At 51.2% G+C, this 14,608-nt stretch overlaps 1 protein-coding gene across 4 annotated transcripts in view; it reads left to right on the top strand.

Annotated features, from left to right (window-relative positions):
* Positions 1-14,608, top strand: part of ADAMTS14 (ADAM metallopeptidase with thrombospondin type 1 motif 14) — an 87,278-nt gene that overhangs the window by 68,750 nt on the left and 3,920 nt on the right. For 3 of the 4 annotated variants that reach the window (XM_007963156.3, XM_038009104.2, XM_007963155.3), the window contains exons 15-21: positions 849-929; positions 5,812-5,975; positions 7,446-7,614; positions 8,060-8,192; positions 9,755-9,962; positions 14,029-14,158; positions 14,243-14,353. In XM_007963156.3, the coding sequence (XP_007961347.2) occupies positions 849-929; positions 5,812-5,975; positions 7,446-7,614; positions 8,060-8,192; positions 9,755-9,962; positions 14,029-14,158; positions 14,243-14,353 (996 nt within the window). The remainder of the gene's footprint in view (positions 1-848; positions 930-5,811; positions 5,976-7,445; positions 7,615-8,059; positions 8,193-9,754; positions 9,963-14,028; positions 14,159-14,242; positions 14,354-14,608) is intronic. The other variant, XM_038009105.2, reaches the window with a different exon arrangement.

Raw genomic sequence — 14,608 nt, 5'->3', positions numbered from 1 at the left:
ATCTTCCAGACAAGCTCCTCCCTGAGTCTGGGGCCCAGGAGCTCCAAGAGGCATTTTCCCACTAGGCAATGTTTTGTGATGGAAGCTTGGCCATCCCTTGGACCCTGGGGCTATCGGTGGGGGGGAGGGGTCAGACAGGTCTAAAGGGGTAGCCAAGACTGGACTGATCATTTTATTTTCCTCTCTTTCTCATTTTTTTAAACCTGTGGCACTTGCTGCTTTGAATTCCTGGTATCTTTGAGTTCCTTGACTTTCCTCTCTACCTCCAATCTGACCAAACTTGCTGTGGAAAAGAACCCAATATCAGTCATTCACACTTTAGTGTAAAGGGGGCCTATTTTCCCTTGGGAGATGTTACACTTTGTCTCACCTTTGATTGTTGGGGACAAGATTGGTGGCTCTGAGAAAGTCCAGGCCTTGGGTCGGGAGGGCCATGGGAGCTCAGGACAGTCATGTGGGGTCCTCACAGCCTTTATCATTTAAATTCCATCAGTAGCAAGTAGTTTAAGGTCTGAGAAGAAATGGGGAGAGAGAGTCAGAGGAGCAAAAAGGGAGGGGGGAAGGGCAGAAGTGAGAGGTAGAGGAAGAGGGTCAGGAAAGAGGGAAGTAATAGCCGCTCTCACACACACAGAGGCCCTTAGAGTTTACAGGACACGTCTCATTAGATCCTCCCAGCACGCTTATGGAGAAGGTCTCATCCTCAGTTTACAAATGAGGATACAGAGGTTCAGAGAGGTTCTGTGATCAAATGAGATGTTCCTGGGTGCCCAGCAGGGGAGTAGGGGATGCTGAGCAGTGGAACCACCAGCTTAGAATGCTCACGACTTCTGGATCCCCCTGTGTGGCAGGAGCTCTCAAGCTGGTGCAGATCCCGGCAGGTGCCAGGCACATCCAGATTGAGGCACTGGAGAAGTCCCCCCACCGCATTGGTGAGTGCCGGGGTGCTGGGAAGGGACAGCGGGGCCCCAGGCCCTGCCCTCTGATTTGGGGGAGCTGGGAGAGCAGAGGGCAAGATTCTGGTACAAGTGGAATTGTACTAACTGGAATAATGGGCAGAGACCCCCTTTTCATTTTATTTAAAATTTTTGCTGCATGGGTAACCCATTCCATGGTTTACATTTCAGAAGGTCTAAAAGGGGACCTAGTAAGAGTCCCCTTCCTACCCCTGTACCCCAGGGGCAGTTTTCTTCCCCAAGGGCAACTACTGTTAATAATTTCTTGCGCATATAGATGGCTGTTAAAGGAAAACCATTTTCTTTTCTTTTCTTTTTTTTTTTTTTTTTGAGATGGAGTCTTGCTCTATCGCCTAGGCTGGAGTGCAGTGGCACAATCTTGGCTCACTGCAAACTCTGCCTCCCGGGTTCAAGTGATTCTCCTGCCTCAGCCTCCCAAGTAGCTGGGATTACTGGTGCCCACCACCATGCCTGGCTAATTTTTGTATTTTTTAGTAGAGACGGGGTTTCACCATCTTGGCCAGGCTGGTCTCGAACTCCTGACCTCATGGTCCACCCACCTCAGCCTCCCAAAGTGCTGGGATTACAGGCATGAGCCACTGCACCTGGTTCAAGGAAAACCATTTTCACAGAGTATATCAGTCAGCTTTTGCTGCCTAACACACCACTCCAAAACTTAGTGACTTCAAACAAGAATTGCTTCTTAGCTTGCAGTCCTGGGGGGCATCAGTTTGGGCTGGGCTCTGTGAGGTGGTTCTTCTACTTGTCTGCCTGGACTGACTCATGCAGATACCCTCAGCTGGTAGTTCTCTGGGAGCTGGTTGGTCTAGGATGGCCTCACTCACATGTCTGGTGGTTGGTACTGGCTGTCAGCTAGGGTCATGAAGGTGGCAGGGCCCTGTCCTCAACAGGCTAACCCAGTATTATTCACATTATGTCTGTCACATAGTCCTCAGGAATGGCTTGTGTCATGTTTTCTAGTGTCCCATTAGTCCAAGTCACTTGGCCAATCCCAGATTTAAGGGGTAGAAAAATAGACTAGCTCTCGATGGTAGAAGTGGTGAAATTACAGCGCAAAGGAGCATGCATAGAGGAAGAGGAGGAATATAGAGGCATTCTGCAGTCTACTACACATTATTCTCATTATAATTATTATATTATTCTCATTATAATAACACTCAAACGCCAAGCCACTAAATGAGGTGACATCCTTATGCTTGTAACAGTTATCCAACTATGAAGCCAGGCTGGATTAAAAATGAGAACCCCACAATAAATTAATACATTTAAATTAAGGCCATTAATATAATGTGATAGATGTTTGGTTTCATTTTTTGCTGAAACTAAATTGGCTGTCAAAAAATAGACATGTCCAGAAAGGCAAATCCATAGAGAGAGAGAGAGAGAGAGAGAGAATAGATTAGTGGCGGCCAGGGGCTGGGGAAGGAAAGAGGCATGACGGCTAATGGGTATCAGGTTTCTTTTTGGGATGAGGAAAATGTTCTGGAATTAGACAGTGGCGATGGCTGAATCTTAAAAATCACGTCGGGTGCAGTTGCTCACGCCTGTAATCCCAACAACTTTGGGAGGCCAAGGTGGGTGGATCGCTTGAGCTCAGAAGTTTGAGATCAGCCTGGGGAACATGGCAAAATCCAGTCTCTACAAAAAAATACAAAAATCAGCTAGACATAGTGGTGCATGCCTGTAGTCCTAAGCTACTTGGGGGGCTGGAGCGTCTCAAAAAATATTTCACTGAATTGCACACCTTATTCGAGTGAGTGGTATGGCATGTGAATTATATTTCGGTTCAAACCCCGTGAGCCTGGTTCAGAGCAGGGTCCCAGTGGCAAGTGGGCAGCAGGCTGCTTCTCCCACACTGGGCAGTGGCGTCTGTGTTTAGACCCCTTTGCAGAGGACATACAGGCCACAATGTCCCCTTGAAATGTCACAGAGGCCCCTCTTACCTATTACGTCTGCCAAGTCACACTGCTTGGCACCAATTTCATCATAAATGGAAAAACAAAACACATATCTCTTGGCAGGCTCACATCACACACGAATGCTGCCATTCATATTTTTAGGTTATCATCAAAACAGCAATTTGTAAATATCTTCAAAGTTTCCTAGATAACTTGCATTTCCTGGAGAATGCATCTGCATTGGCACCTCCCCTAACACAGCTGCACTGGGTTCCTAAACTTATATTCTTGAAGGCACCTGAAAGGCATCATCCCAACAGGCCATAGGCACAAGGGGAAACTGAGAACCAAAGTGGATTGGGGGCCTCTGTATGCCCTGATTCATCCTTGAGGGGTGTGGGCAGAGACAGTCTGGGCCCAGTTCTCCTGCCTCCCAGCCCTGTTCCCTTGCCAGCCATGCCACTCTACCACAGCAAGCCCAGGTTAGAGGACATTGGTTCAGACAAGTCCTGCCTGCTATGCCTGCCTGGCTGTGGGGAATGTGCTGGAGTTAGGGGCCGGGGGAGGGAAGGGGCAAGGAGAGAAGGGACATCTATTCCAAAAAGAGGTGGAGCTCACTGACACTGCATCGCCTGGGGATGATTGCAGAACATTAGCAGCCCCTTCCACCCTCTGCTGTCTCCAGAAACCTAGTTCTTCGATCCCCTCGGAGAACTAGTCTTCTGTGGAGGTCATGGCAGAGGCTGCTAGCACTGGGGGCAGGCCGAGTGCAGGCTTGCTTGCCTGTTTGTTGGGTGAGTTCCCTGAAGGGTTAGAGTTTTCCGGGGAGCCTGGTGGGGAGAGCGAAGCAGGGGCGACCCAGGCGCTGAACTCTGAAGTTGGCACAGGTTGTGTGATTATACAGGTGTGAGGCACACAGTGACCTTCAGTGAAAACGTGTGAATATGTGTATGTGAGTGTGAGTGTGTGCATGTGTGTGCATGCCTGTGTAGGGGTGCGTGTACCCAACAGGATATGTAGAGGCCCAGGACAAGTGGCAGCTCTGGCAATGAAGGGAGAGTCTCTGTCCATTGTCATTAGACTCTCCTGAAATTGGGGACATGGACTCTCTGAAAGGAAGTGTAGAGAAGAGAAGGAGAACTCATGCTGTTTGTATCTCCCATGCGCTGGGCCATGAGTTGCCACTTTTCATGCATTATGTTTAGTAAGCCTCATGGCCATCTATGAATATTGTTATCCCGTTTTGCAGTTAAAGGAAACTGAGGCTCAGAGAAAGGTTAGATACAGAGCAGGTCAGTGGTGGAGCCTGGATTCAGGACTGGGTCTGGACAGTGGAGAGTTTATGGTGGTCCGCCCCCCACTGTCTGGAATGAGGGGTGCATAGTCGGGGCTCTGCTACGGTGAGGCGCAGGAGCAGTCAAGGGCAATAGGAGGACTGGAGTCTGCACCTGGCCTGAGGAGCTGCCCAGCCTTAGCCTAGACAGTCTGAAGCTGCTGGGGGCCGAGAGCGGTCAGGGAGCCTGAGGGAGAGGCCTGGGGTGGGCAGGAGGCGAGGGGCATCTCTCCAGCAGCCTCCCAGGAGGGGGCAAGGCTCTTCTTTTTCTACCCCTCTTCCCCAACCCCTCCCACCCCCATATTGCTGCTGTGTCTCTGGGCACCTGGGTTCTGGCCCAGCTCCAACTGTAGCCCACTGTGTGTCCAGGACACTGTGTGTCTAGGAGCCTCCAATTCCCCATCTGTATTAACAATAGCCCAGCCCTTAGGATGTATTTAAGGATTGAACTGAAGCAGTTGGCAGAGTGACTGGCACATGGTTAGTGTTCTCGGATCCTTAGCTCTTATATGACAGTTACGACCATTTAAATCTACCCCAGATAGGAGCTCTGTGGGCCCTTCCTCCTGGACACCCCAGGGCTCTGGAGACTTTGCCCTCCCTACTTGGCTAGGGGGCTTGGGTTTCAGGCTGCTGGGCCCTAGGAAGTTCAGGGTGACCAAAGGTACCACTCAGGGACCTTGGCCAGTTGTCGGCATCTACATGTCTCCCACCCACCTGCCCCCTGGGGTCTTTTGGTAATAAGTTGTGAGTTACTCACTGACTGGGACATTAAGGGGTAGAAATTTATGGATTTTTAAAATCTCTGCCTCTGTGCCAGGGCCTGTGCTGGGCCGAGGACACCAAGACAGAGATGAGCCAACAGGCTGCTGGGAGAGGCGTGGCATCTGCAATCACAGCAGTGCCAAAGGCCAGCACTTTTCTGGTGGTCTAGCGATAGTGCCCACTGTACGTCACTACTTGCCAAGCTGGCTATGTTTCTGAACTCTTCTCATTGTCCTGAGAGCCTCAGTAGTGGGGGGCGGGGATTTCTATTATCCTCCTGGGGCAGCAGCAGCCCTGTGAACTGGGTACGGTTATCATTCCCATTCTCCAGATGGTGAAACTGAGGCAACACAGTGGGGCTGAGTAGTTTCCTTGCCATCAATCTGACTCCAGAGCCTGTACTCTCAACCTCTATGCTCTGCTATAGAAATTCTAGGGAGGGCAGAATCCCTGAGGATTGGGAAACCAAAGAAGACTCCCTGGAGGAGGGGATTATGCTGAGCCTCAACTATGGGTAGAGATTAATTAGGCAGGAAGAAAGGAAGGCAGTAAGGGTGGGAGGAATGGGGTGCACTAGGATCCAGAGGCAGCAACAAGAGTGTGTGTGTGTGTGTGCGCGCGCGCGCGTGCATACGCGCACCCAAAGGCGGTGGCAGGTGTGTGTGTTATGTGTGACGGGGAGTGTGTTGACCTGTCTGACTCGGGAGGGCTTGGGTGGGGAGGAAAGGTAGGTGGACAGGAGCCCAGACGGCTCACTGGGAAGGCCTTGAATATCATATTTGGGGCCCGCCCCCTGTGGAGAGAAGCAGAAATCTGTGTGACTCTCTCTCCTCACGGCCAGTGGTAAAGAACCAGGTCACCGGCAGCTTCATCCTCAACCCCAAGGGCAAGGAAGCCACAAGCCGGACCTTCACCGCCATGGGCCTGGAGTGGGAGGCTGCAGTGGAGGATGCCAAGGAAAGCCTCAAGACCAGTGGGCCCCTGCCTGAAGCCATTGCCATCCTGGTGAGCCCCACTCTGTGCGGTGGCAGCCCCTGCCCACCCCCCTTATCCCCTTAGATCACTGCATCTGCTGCCAAGCCAGCGTGGCACCATTTTGGTGTCTTTAGGAGCCTGGGCGAGGGCAAGGCACCTTCTATCCTGGGGTCAGCTCCTCATTTGTACTTAAAAGCCTGCAGGATGGCAAGTGAGGACAGATAAAGAGAGTTATCTTCTCACTGTCAGACCCCAGATGCTACATGCGAGGAGCCTGCCCTCTTTAAGGCAGTCTTGGAAATGGAGCCTGGAGGGAGGCTGGGCAGGGCTGGGTCATCCTGGCATAATCCCACATCTGTGTGCATCATAGCATGGCTGGCAAGGGAGTCCAGGAGCAGCTTCCTTGGGCTTTAAGGCAGCTGATCCAGGGGCTCCAGCCTCCTGAAAAGGGAACAAGGAGCTGACTGGGGCCCATTGCTGCCCATAACCCCCTTCCTAAAGCATGGGCCAGGGCTTGTGGAGCAGGGATTAACCCAGCAGATGAGACTATGAGGAGCTCTGTCCATGGTGCCCTCAGCACTGGCTGGTGGCAGGGATACCTTGGATGGCTTTTGTTCCTGGTGTCACCCTCACCAGCTGGGGGCTCCTGGAGGACAGGCTCTGTGGCCTATTGGTGTCAGTATTATCAATTCAATCCAGCACATATTTTTGACTCACCTTATATTTGTTGACCACCCATACATTTATGGTCAGGTGATTTTCAACAAGTGTACCAAGGCCATTCAATGGGGAAAGAATAGTGTCTTCAAAATATGGTGCCACGATACCTGGATATCTACATGCAAAAGAATGAAGTTCGACCCCTTCCTCACACCATATACAAATATTAACTCAAAATAGATATAAGAGCTTAAACCATACAACTCTTAGAAAAGAACAGAGGGGCAAATCTTTATGACCCTGGATTCTTAGATATGACAGGCACTAAAAGCATATACAGCAAAAGAAAAAATAGATAAATTGGACTTCATCAAGACTGAAAACTTTAGTGCATCAAAAGACATTATCAAAGAAAGGAAAAGACCACCTGCAGAATGGGGGAAAATACTTGCAAGTCATATATTTGATGAGGGTCAGTATCCAGACCATTCTCATTAACTGCCTTCTAGAGCCAGGCAGTGTGGATGCTGCAGTGAGCAGAACAGACAGACAGACAGCCCTGCCCTCCCGTCCAAACTTAGGTCTATGAAAAGAAGAGCATTCCTAGGTGCACTGGCTGGCCTTGGGCCTGGCACATGGCAAGTGTCCAGCCTGAGTTTGTCCCATGGCAGCTGGTCTGAATCCAACCTCCTACTGCACCCCAACCATGCTGGGCACAACCTCATCCCAGCTTTCACAGGTTCTCCGACCCTAAGGCCTTCTCTTCAGCCCCTCCCCTCCCAGTGCATGCCACCCTTGCTTCCTTCTCTGGTCCTGTGCCAGCTCCCCATCTCTCCTCAGGTGCTCCCCCCAACTGAGGGTGGCCCCCGCAGCAGCTTGGCCTACAAGTACATCATCCACGAGGACCTGCTGCCCCTCATTGGGAGCAACAATGTGCTCCTGGAGGAGACAGATACCTATGAGTGGGCGCTCAAGAGCTGGGCCCCCTGCAGCAAGGCCTGTGGAGGAGGTACTGGTTCCCTAACCTGCCAGTGCATTGTTGGGGCAGCCCAGGATCCCTTGAGAGGCAGGGGTGGGGGCTAATGTTGTCTCTATTTGATGTGTCCTTGCCTATGACTCAGTTTCTCCTTGAAGATCTCCAGTGTGTGGAAGCCCGTTTTGGGCAGGGCCTTTGGGATGAGGCTGGGGGTGCTAGAGCCATATCCAGGCAGAGCCTCTGCCCTGAAAGAGCTCACCCACTGTGAGGACAGACAGCTATCCAAAGCCATCTTCTCACCAGCGAGATGGAGCTGATCAGGAAGGTGTCCCTCAGAAAGTGACATGGGCAGGCAGGGCATAGGCAGAGGGAGGCGGGATTGGCCCACAGGGCTCTCCATGGGTACTGCCCCGAGGCCCCAGCAGGGCAATGGGGGACCTGGCCAGACTAGGCCCACGGCAGCCTGCCCACCCCATAGGGATCCAGTTCACCAAATATGGCTGCCGGCGCAGACGAGACCACCACATGGTGCAGCGGCACCTGTGTGACCACAAGAAGAGGCCCAAGCCCATCCGCCGGCGCTGCAATCAGCACCTATGCTCCCAGCCTACGTGAGTGCTCCCGGGGAGGGACAGGGAGTCTGGTTCTATGCCTAGCCCGGGCCCCAGGCAGCGGGGCTGCTGAGCCTGCTCCCCTCAGCACTGGGTTATGGAGACACGACCATACAGGCAACACGGGTTTCAGTGCTTCTGGGCTCCAGGCCCAGGCCAGGATGCTGATCTCTACCTCTTCTCTGCCTGATTATCAGGAGTCTAGGGACACGGCTCAGCCCGCCAGCCCTCAGCCATGGTCCAGCCCCTAACTAGGATTCCCTGGCTTGAGGCTACATGCTCTTCTGAGCACAAGAATGACCTTGGGATTATTTGGGGGAGAGCCTTTGGGGAGAGGAGAGAGCTGCCTGGTGGAGGGCTCATGGCTAGGCCTCTGAACCTGTTGCAGAGCCAGCCTCAAGACCTCCTCAGCCTCCACTGGGCTCCCCCTAGTACATCCCAGGCAGACTGAGGCTGAGGGTGGCTGGCAGGTAGCAACTGCAGAGGGCCTTGCCCATCCTCCTGCTTCCCCAGGAGTCCTCCCTGGCAGGGGTAGGATGCTGCCTGGGTCTCATCAGCTTCTGCTCCCCTGGGTTGGGGGAATCCCAAGGCCGGGCATGTGATCGGGGCAAGGGTGGGAACTAGCTAGAGGTTGCTGTGGCCTCCCTGTCTGTGCCCAGGCCAGACCATGATACCCAGCCCCTCCTCTGCCCAAGACAGCTTCATAACCAGCCCCCTGTGCTTCTCTTTCACTCATTCCTTTGTATTGTTATTCAGACTGATTTTCCCACAAATGTCTGTAATCACACAGCATGCAGGGTTAGCTCTGCCTGAGCTCCTGGCTGGTGTCCCCCAACCCCTACCCCTTTGGGGTTTTAAGGAAGAGGATGACTTAGGAAACCTGCCTGCAAGCGACTAAAAGATGCCTTGGGAACCCAAGGAGGAGTAGGAGTTGAGGCTCTTCCTCCTTCCATCCCCACCAGAACAGTTTTGTTTCCTCTAATGCACCCAGTGGGCATGCGCTTAGGATGCTGTTGGAAGTTGCTCAGTGGCTAAAAGACACATGCAGGCCACCAGCATAGCTACTCTGTGCGGAAGCTGTGGGTGATGACGGTGACAGTAACAGTGTTCTTGTCCCAGGAGCCCCATGGAGATTGGGGGATCTACCTTGAAAGTGTGACTTTGATCTGTTTTGTGCCCTGATGCTTCTCAGCACCCAGGACAGTGCATGCACCAGTAGGTACTCAAATATGTATGCGGCTTTGAAGTAATCATGATGTGAAAATGGGATAACCGAGGCTTAGAGGGCTAAGAGCTTGCCCAAGGACATGAAGGGTGCTAGGATTTAAATACGCATCATGCCTGTTTTTCAGACGAGACACAGCAGGAGAGAAGAGTGCCCTCCCTGAGGTCACATACCCAGGTAGCTGCAGAGCCAGGTGGACAGTTGTCCTAAGCCTCAAACATTCTGAAACCCAGACCTACTCTCTGGCTCCTGCCTGCAGCTGTCTGGGGATGGGAAGTGTCCTCTGGGATGAAGTGTCCCCATGGTCTCACCCCCTCTCCTTTCACCCTGTTTCCAGGTGGGTGATGGAGGAGTGGGGTGCCTGCAGCCGGAGCTGTGGGAAGCTGGGGGTGCAGACACGGGGGACACAGTGCCTGCTGCCCCTCTCCAATGGAACCCACAAGGTCATGCCGGCCAAAGCCTGCCCCGGGGACCGGCCTGAGGCCCGACGGCCCTGTCTCCGAGTGCCCTGCCCAGCCCAGTGGCGGCTGGGAGCCTGGTCCCAGGTGATTGTCCTCAGGAGGTGGGAGGGGCTTGAGGAGGAGGTGGGTCTGAGGGATTTTTTGGTGTTCCCTGCAGGCAAGAGAGTTTCTGCCTGAATTGCTCCCCCTACATCAAATCTTATTTTTCTTAAAGTAGAATAGCTCCCACATACCCCAGGCCATGGCTCTGTGCTAGGCCTTTCTGTTCATTCATTATCGCCAGTAAGCTTCACACAGTGCCGGTAGGCATGGGTTCATGTCCCTGTGTTCCAGATGAGCAGATCGAAATACACTCTTGCATTCCAGAAATATTTGCTGAGCACTAGCACAAGGTGCCAGACCTTGTACTAAGAATGTGGGAACCCAGCATCAACCAGACAGAGCTGATTCTTGCCCTCGTGCAGCCCACAGTCCTGTGAGGGAAACGTATTAGACCATCAGTCAACCCACAGCCGAGCACTGACAGACTGCAGTCGGAGCCGGGTGGGGAGTAGCGGGGCAATGTGATGGAGGATGAACGGTGGTCAGAGGGCTTCTCTGAGGAGGTGTTGCTCAAGCTGAGACCAGAGGGACAAGCCACAAGAAGAGACCAAGGCAGGAACCATCTTACAGTGTTCCAGAAACCGACAGGACAGTGGGGCTGGAGCTGACTGGGAGGGATAGGGGCTGCAAGATAACGCTGGGGAGGCAGGTGGGGGTCCGTGGCTACAGGCTTTGCAAGGAGTTTGCATTTTTTCTAAGAGCAATGGGAAACCAGGGAAGCCTTTTAACACAGGCATTACAAGCTCTGATTTCAGGTTGTAAAGACCACTCTGGCAGTGCTGTAGAAGGTTGTCAGGAGGTCAGGGTAGCAAAAGGGAGACAGCAGTAAGCCTGCTTAGTTATCTGAGTGCTCTGTGGCTTAGACCCTGGAGGTTACCTAGGAGAAATTGCCTCGAGGAAATTGTCTTGGGTTTTCTTTTAAATACTCATTTGATGTGAACATTGAGAACATCATGCCAAGTAAAACAAGCCAAGCTGGATGCAGTGACTCGTGCCTGGAATCCCAACACTTTGGGAGGCTGAGGTGGGCAGATCTTTGGGAGGTTGATGTGGGTGGATCGCTTGAGCCCAGGAATTCAAGACCAGCCTGGGTAACATAGCAAAACCTCGCCTCTACAAAAAATGTAAAAAGTTAGCTGGGCATGGTGGTGTGTGCTGTAACCTCAGCTGCTCTGGAGGCTAAGGTAGGAGGGTTGCTTGAGCCCAGGAGGTCAAGGCTTCAGCAAGCTATGACCATGCCACTGCACTCCAGCCTGAGTGACAGAGCAAGACCTTATCTCAAAAAAGAAAGAAAGAAAGAGAGAGAGAGAGAGAGAGAGAGAGAGAGAGAGAAAGAAAGAAAGAGAAAGAAAGAAAGAGAGAGAGAGAGAAAGAAAGAAAGAAAGAAAGAAAGAAAGAAAGAAAGAAAGAAAGAAAGAAAGAAAGAAAGAAAAGAAAGAAAGAAAAGAGAAGAAAAGAAATAAGCCAGACATCCAGATATGTAAGGACAAACACTATATGAGGGCACTTTGCTGGTGATTTCCAGGGGCTGGGGGAGGGAGAATGAGGAGTTAGTGTTTAATAGGCATGGAGTTTCAGTTGGGAAAGAAGAAAATGTTCTGGAAACAGATGGTGGTAATGATTGTACAACAATGTGAATGTGCTTAATGCCACTGAACCGTACACTTAAAAATAGTTAAGATGGGCTGGGCGTGGTGGCTCACCCTGTAATCCCACCACTTTGGGAGGCCAAGGCGGGCAGATTGCCTGGGGTCAGGAGTTGAAGACCAGCCTGGCCAACATAGTAAAACCCCATCTCTACTAAAAATGCAAAAATTAGCCGGGCATGGTGGCGTATGCCTGTAATCTCAGCTACTCAGGAGACTGAGGCAGGAGAATTATTTGAACCTGGGAGACAGATGTTGCAGTGAGCCAAGATCACTCCATTGCACTCCAGCAAAACTTCATCTCAAAAAAAGAAAAAATTAGTTAAGATGGCAAACTTTTTGTTATATAGATATTACCCCAGTTTAAAAATCCTCATTTGATCACAATGATGTTTATTGTAATAGCAAAACATTAGGACATATCCCAAATGTTTATCTATAGAAGATTAGACCAAAATCATGGTCTGTTCATACAATACAGTACTATACAACAAGAAAAATGAACAGGCCTGAACTGTACTTACCAAAATAGATAAACTTCTATTAATAGAGGATACATTTAGGTGAGGAAAAAGCACTTCAGTATGAAATAAAAAAGCACTTCCAATGGATGTCATTTCCTTAATGTTTAGAGGGGCACAACGCAATTTGTAAAAATTCCGGGATGCTCATTTATTAAAGCTGGTAGTGGCATCTGGATAGGGTTTTGTGAATAACTCCATACTTTTCTGTATGCTTGAAATATTGCATTATGAGTATTTGTAAAGAACCAAAAATCCGCACACAACGCATGCATTTTATATCCATCTCCATCATATCTAGCTTCGTTTGTTTTGATATCAAATAGAAAGATTGCTGGTCTTCAAAGGACTCCACAGATAAAAGTAACAGAGATGGCAGATAGTGGAAGATACTGGCCCTGTTGCAATAAGCAAAATATAGAGATGAATCTCTAAATGTAACTTTGATTAAGTAAGAATTGCAATTCAAGGCATACAGAGACCGGACGGTCTTCAGTATGTCCAAAGAACAGAGGAAAGGTTGGGGGTTTTATTAGAAAGAGACATAATATGTGTTGTGTTGAACACAAACTCCTTGGCACTAGACAAGCTTTTGGGAGCTGGCAAGCTCTGACTGGTGAGTGATGGTGCTATGTAAAAGTAGCCTTGGAGTCACAGCAGGTTGTTTCGGCAGTTGCTAGGTAAAAGTGGTCTTGGAATTACATCAGCCTGTTTCAGCAGCTGGCCTTGTGGAAAATTTAATTCTTGGAGCAGGTGCTAGGTGCCCTGAGTGCTTTTTCCCCTGGCCCCTCAACTCTGATTTAGTTGGGTGTGACAAGTATGACCCTATTCATGTAATCAACTTTCACAGCCCCTTATGAGACTAACTGAGCAGTCAGGAGCTGTTAACTGCTGTTTGTAATGATTCATCCTGGGAGGATGAGCCGTGTTTGTGTGGCCACATGACCCTTGTGTCTCAGTGGTCACATGCTCCAGTGTGGGAAGGGGGGTCCTGCAAGTTCCTCTCCTTCCAGCTAGGTAAGGCTATGGTCAGCACCTAAAAAGTAACCCAGTCACAATGGGCAGCGCTGCTTTCCTGGAGTCCCTGCCCCTCCACTGAGGACCTCCACATGCCCTGTTTGTCAGAGTAAGAGTGGGTCAGGTCCAGGGGACGATGTGTGTGGCCACCCCCTGCAAACGGTGGTCCTCTGCTGCCTCCTGCTCCTTGTACCTGCACCCTTCCCCCTCAGGGAAGAAGACACTTTTGAACATACTTCTGCAGGCCCATGTTTGGTAAATCAAGTTACAAGATTATTGACTATCAGAGCTAGTCAGAGAAGGGTCCATGGAGACCCTGTCGCCCAGCTCTCTCAGTTTACAGAGTTAGACACTGAGCTAGGGGAGGGGGTAGCAGATGCCACAATCCAGGCCCCTACATCCTGTTAATAGGATATCGTCATGTCAATCCACTGCCCCAGGTCACACCATGTAGTGGACTGCAACAGGGGAGTTTGCTAAAGTGATACACAAAATATTTAAGAACCCAGGCACAGACCAGACACAGTGCATGCAGGTGGTAGTAGGAAATGGGGTCCCAGAGGTTCCCTCCTGAGCCAGAGGTTAACCATTTAGATTGTGGAAAGGCCCAGGGGGTTATAGGCTCGGGGCAATGGCTCTTCACCATTGGTATCAGGAATATTTGACAATGGGTGCGATGTCCCAATGAGGTTACTTAGAAGCAGTCCTTGCATGTCCCTCTGGTCAAGTGAAGACTTGATGCTCTGTTTCATACCCTTTCTGTCCCTGGGCATTGGCTGGGCTCTGAGTTCACTGGCTCGTCTTTCTTCTCTCCACCTGCCCTGACCCCGGCCGCTGTGCCTGACACTGACCCACCCATGGCAGTGCTCTGCCACCTGCGGAGAGGGCATCCAGCAGCGGCAGGTGGTGTGCAGGACCAATGCCAACAGCCTCGGGCAGTGCGAGGGGGATAGGCCAGACACCGTCCAGGTCTGCAGCCTGCCCGCCTGTGGAGGTGAGCCAGAGGGGATGGGGAGGCCAGGTCCAGTCCCTTGGGACCAAAGTCCCAAATACTAGAATTGCTTCTCCCTGCTCATAGGAAATCGCCAGAACTCCACGGTGAGGGCTGATGTCTGGGAACGTGGGACGCCAGAGGGGCAGTGGGTGCCACAATCTGGACCCCTACATGCCATTAACAAGATATCATCAAGTAAGTACAGTCTATGGACCCTACCCGGCTCCCCAGACCTTTCAGTGGCCCTCGTGTTGCAGCATGGGCCACGCAGTGGAACAAACCCAGCTTGTAACTGTGTGTGTGACCTTCACCTCCCTGAGCCTCAGATTCCTCAGCTGTGAAGTGGGGAGGAGGCTCTGCTGGTCCATGACCCCTTACCTGCAATTCCAAAATGTTTATTTCTAAGTTTGGTGCAAACCTACCTGGCAGCAAAATCTGACCTGAACTGAT

The sequence above is a fragment of the Chlorocebus sabaeus genome, chromosome 9 (genome assembly GCF_047675955.1).
Source record: "Chlorocebus sabaeus isolate Y175 chromosome 9, mChlSab1.0.hap1, whole genome shotgun sequence".
Classification (NCBI taxonomy): Eukaryota; Metazoa; Chordata; class Mammalia; order Primates; family Cercopithecidae; genus Chlorocebus; species Chlorocebus sabaeus.
This window is presented reverse-complemented; position numbering and strand designations above follow the sequence as displayed.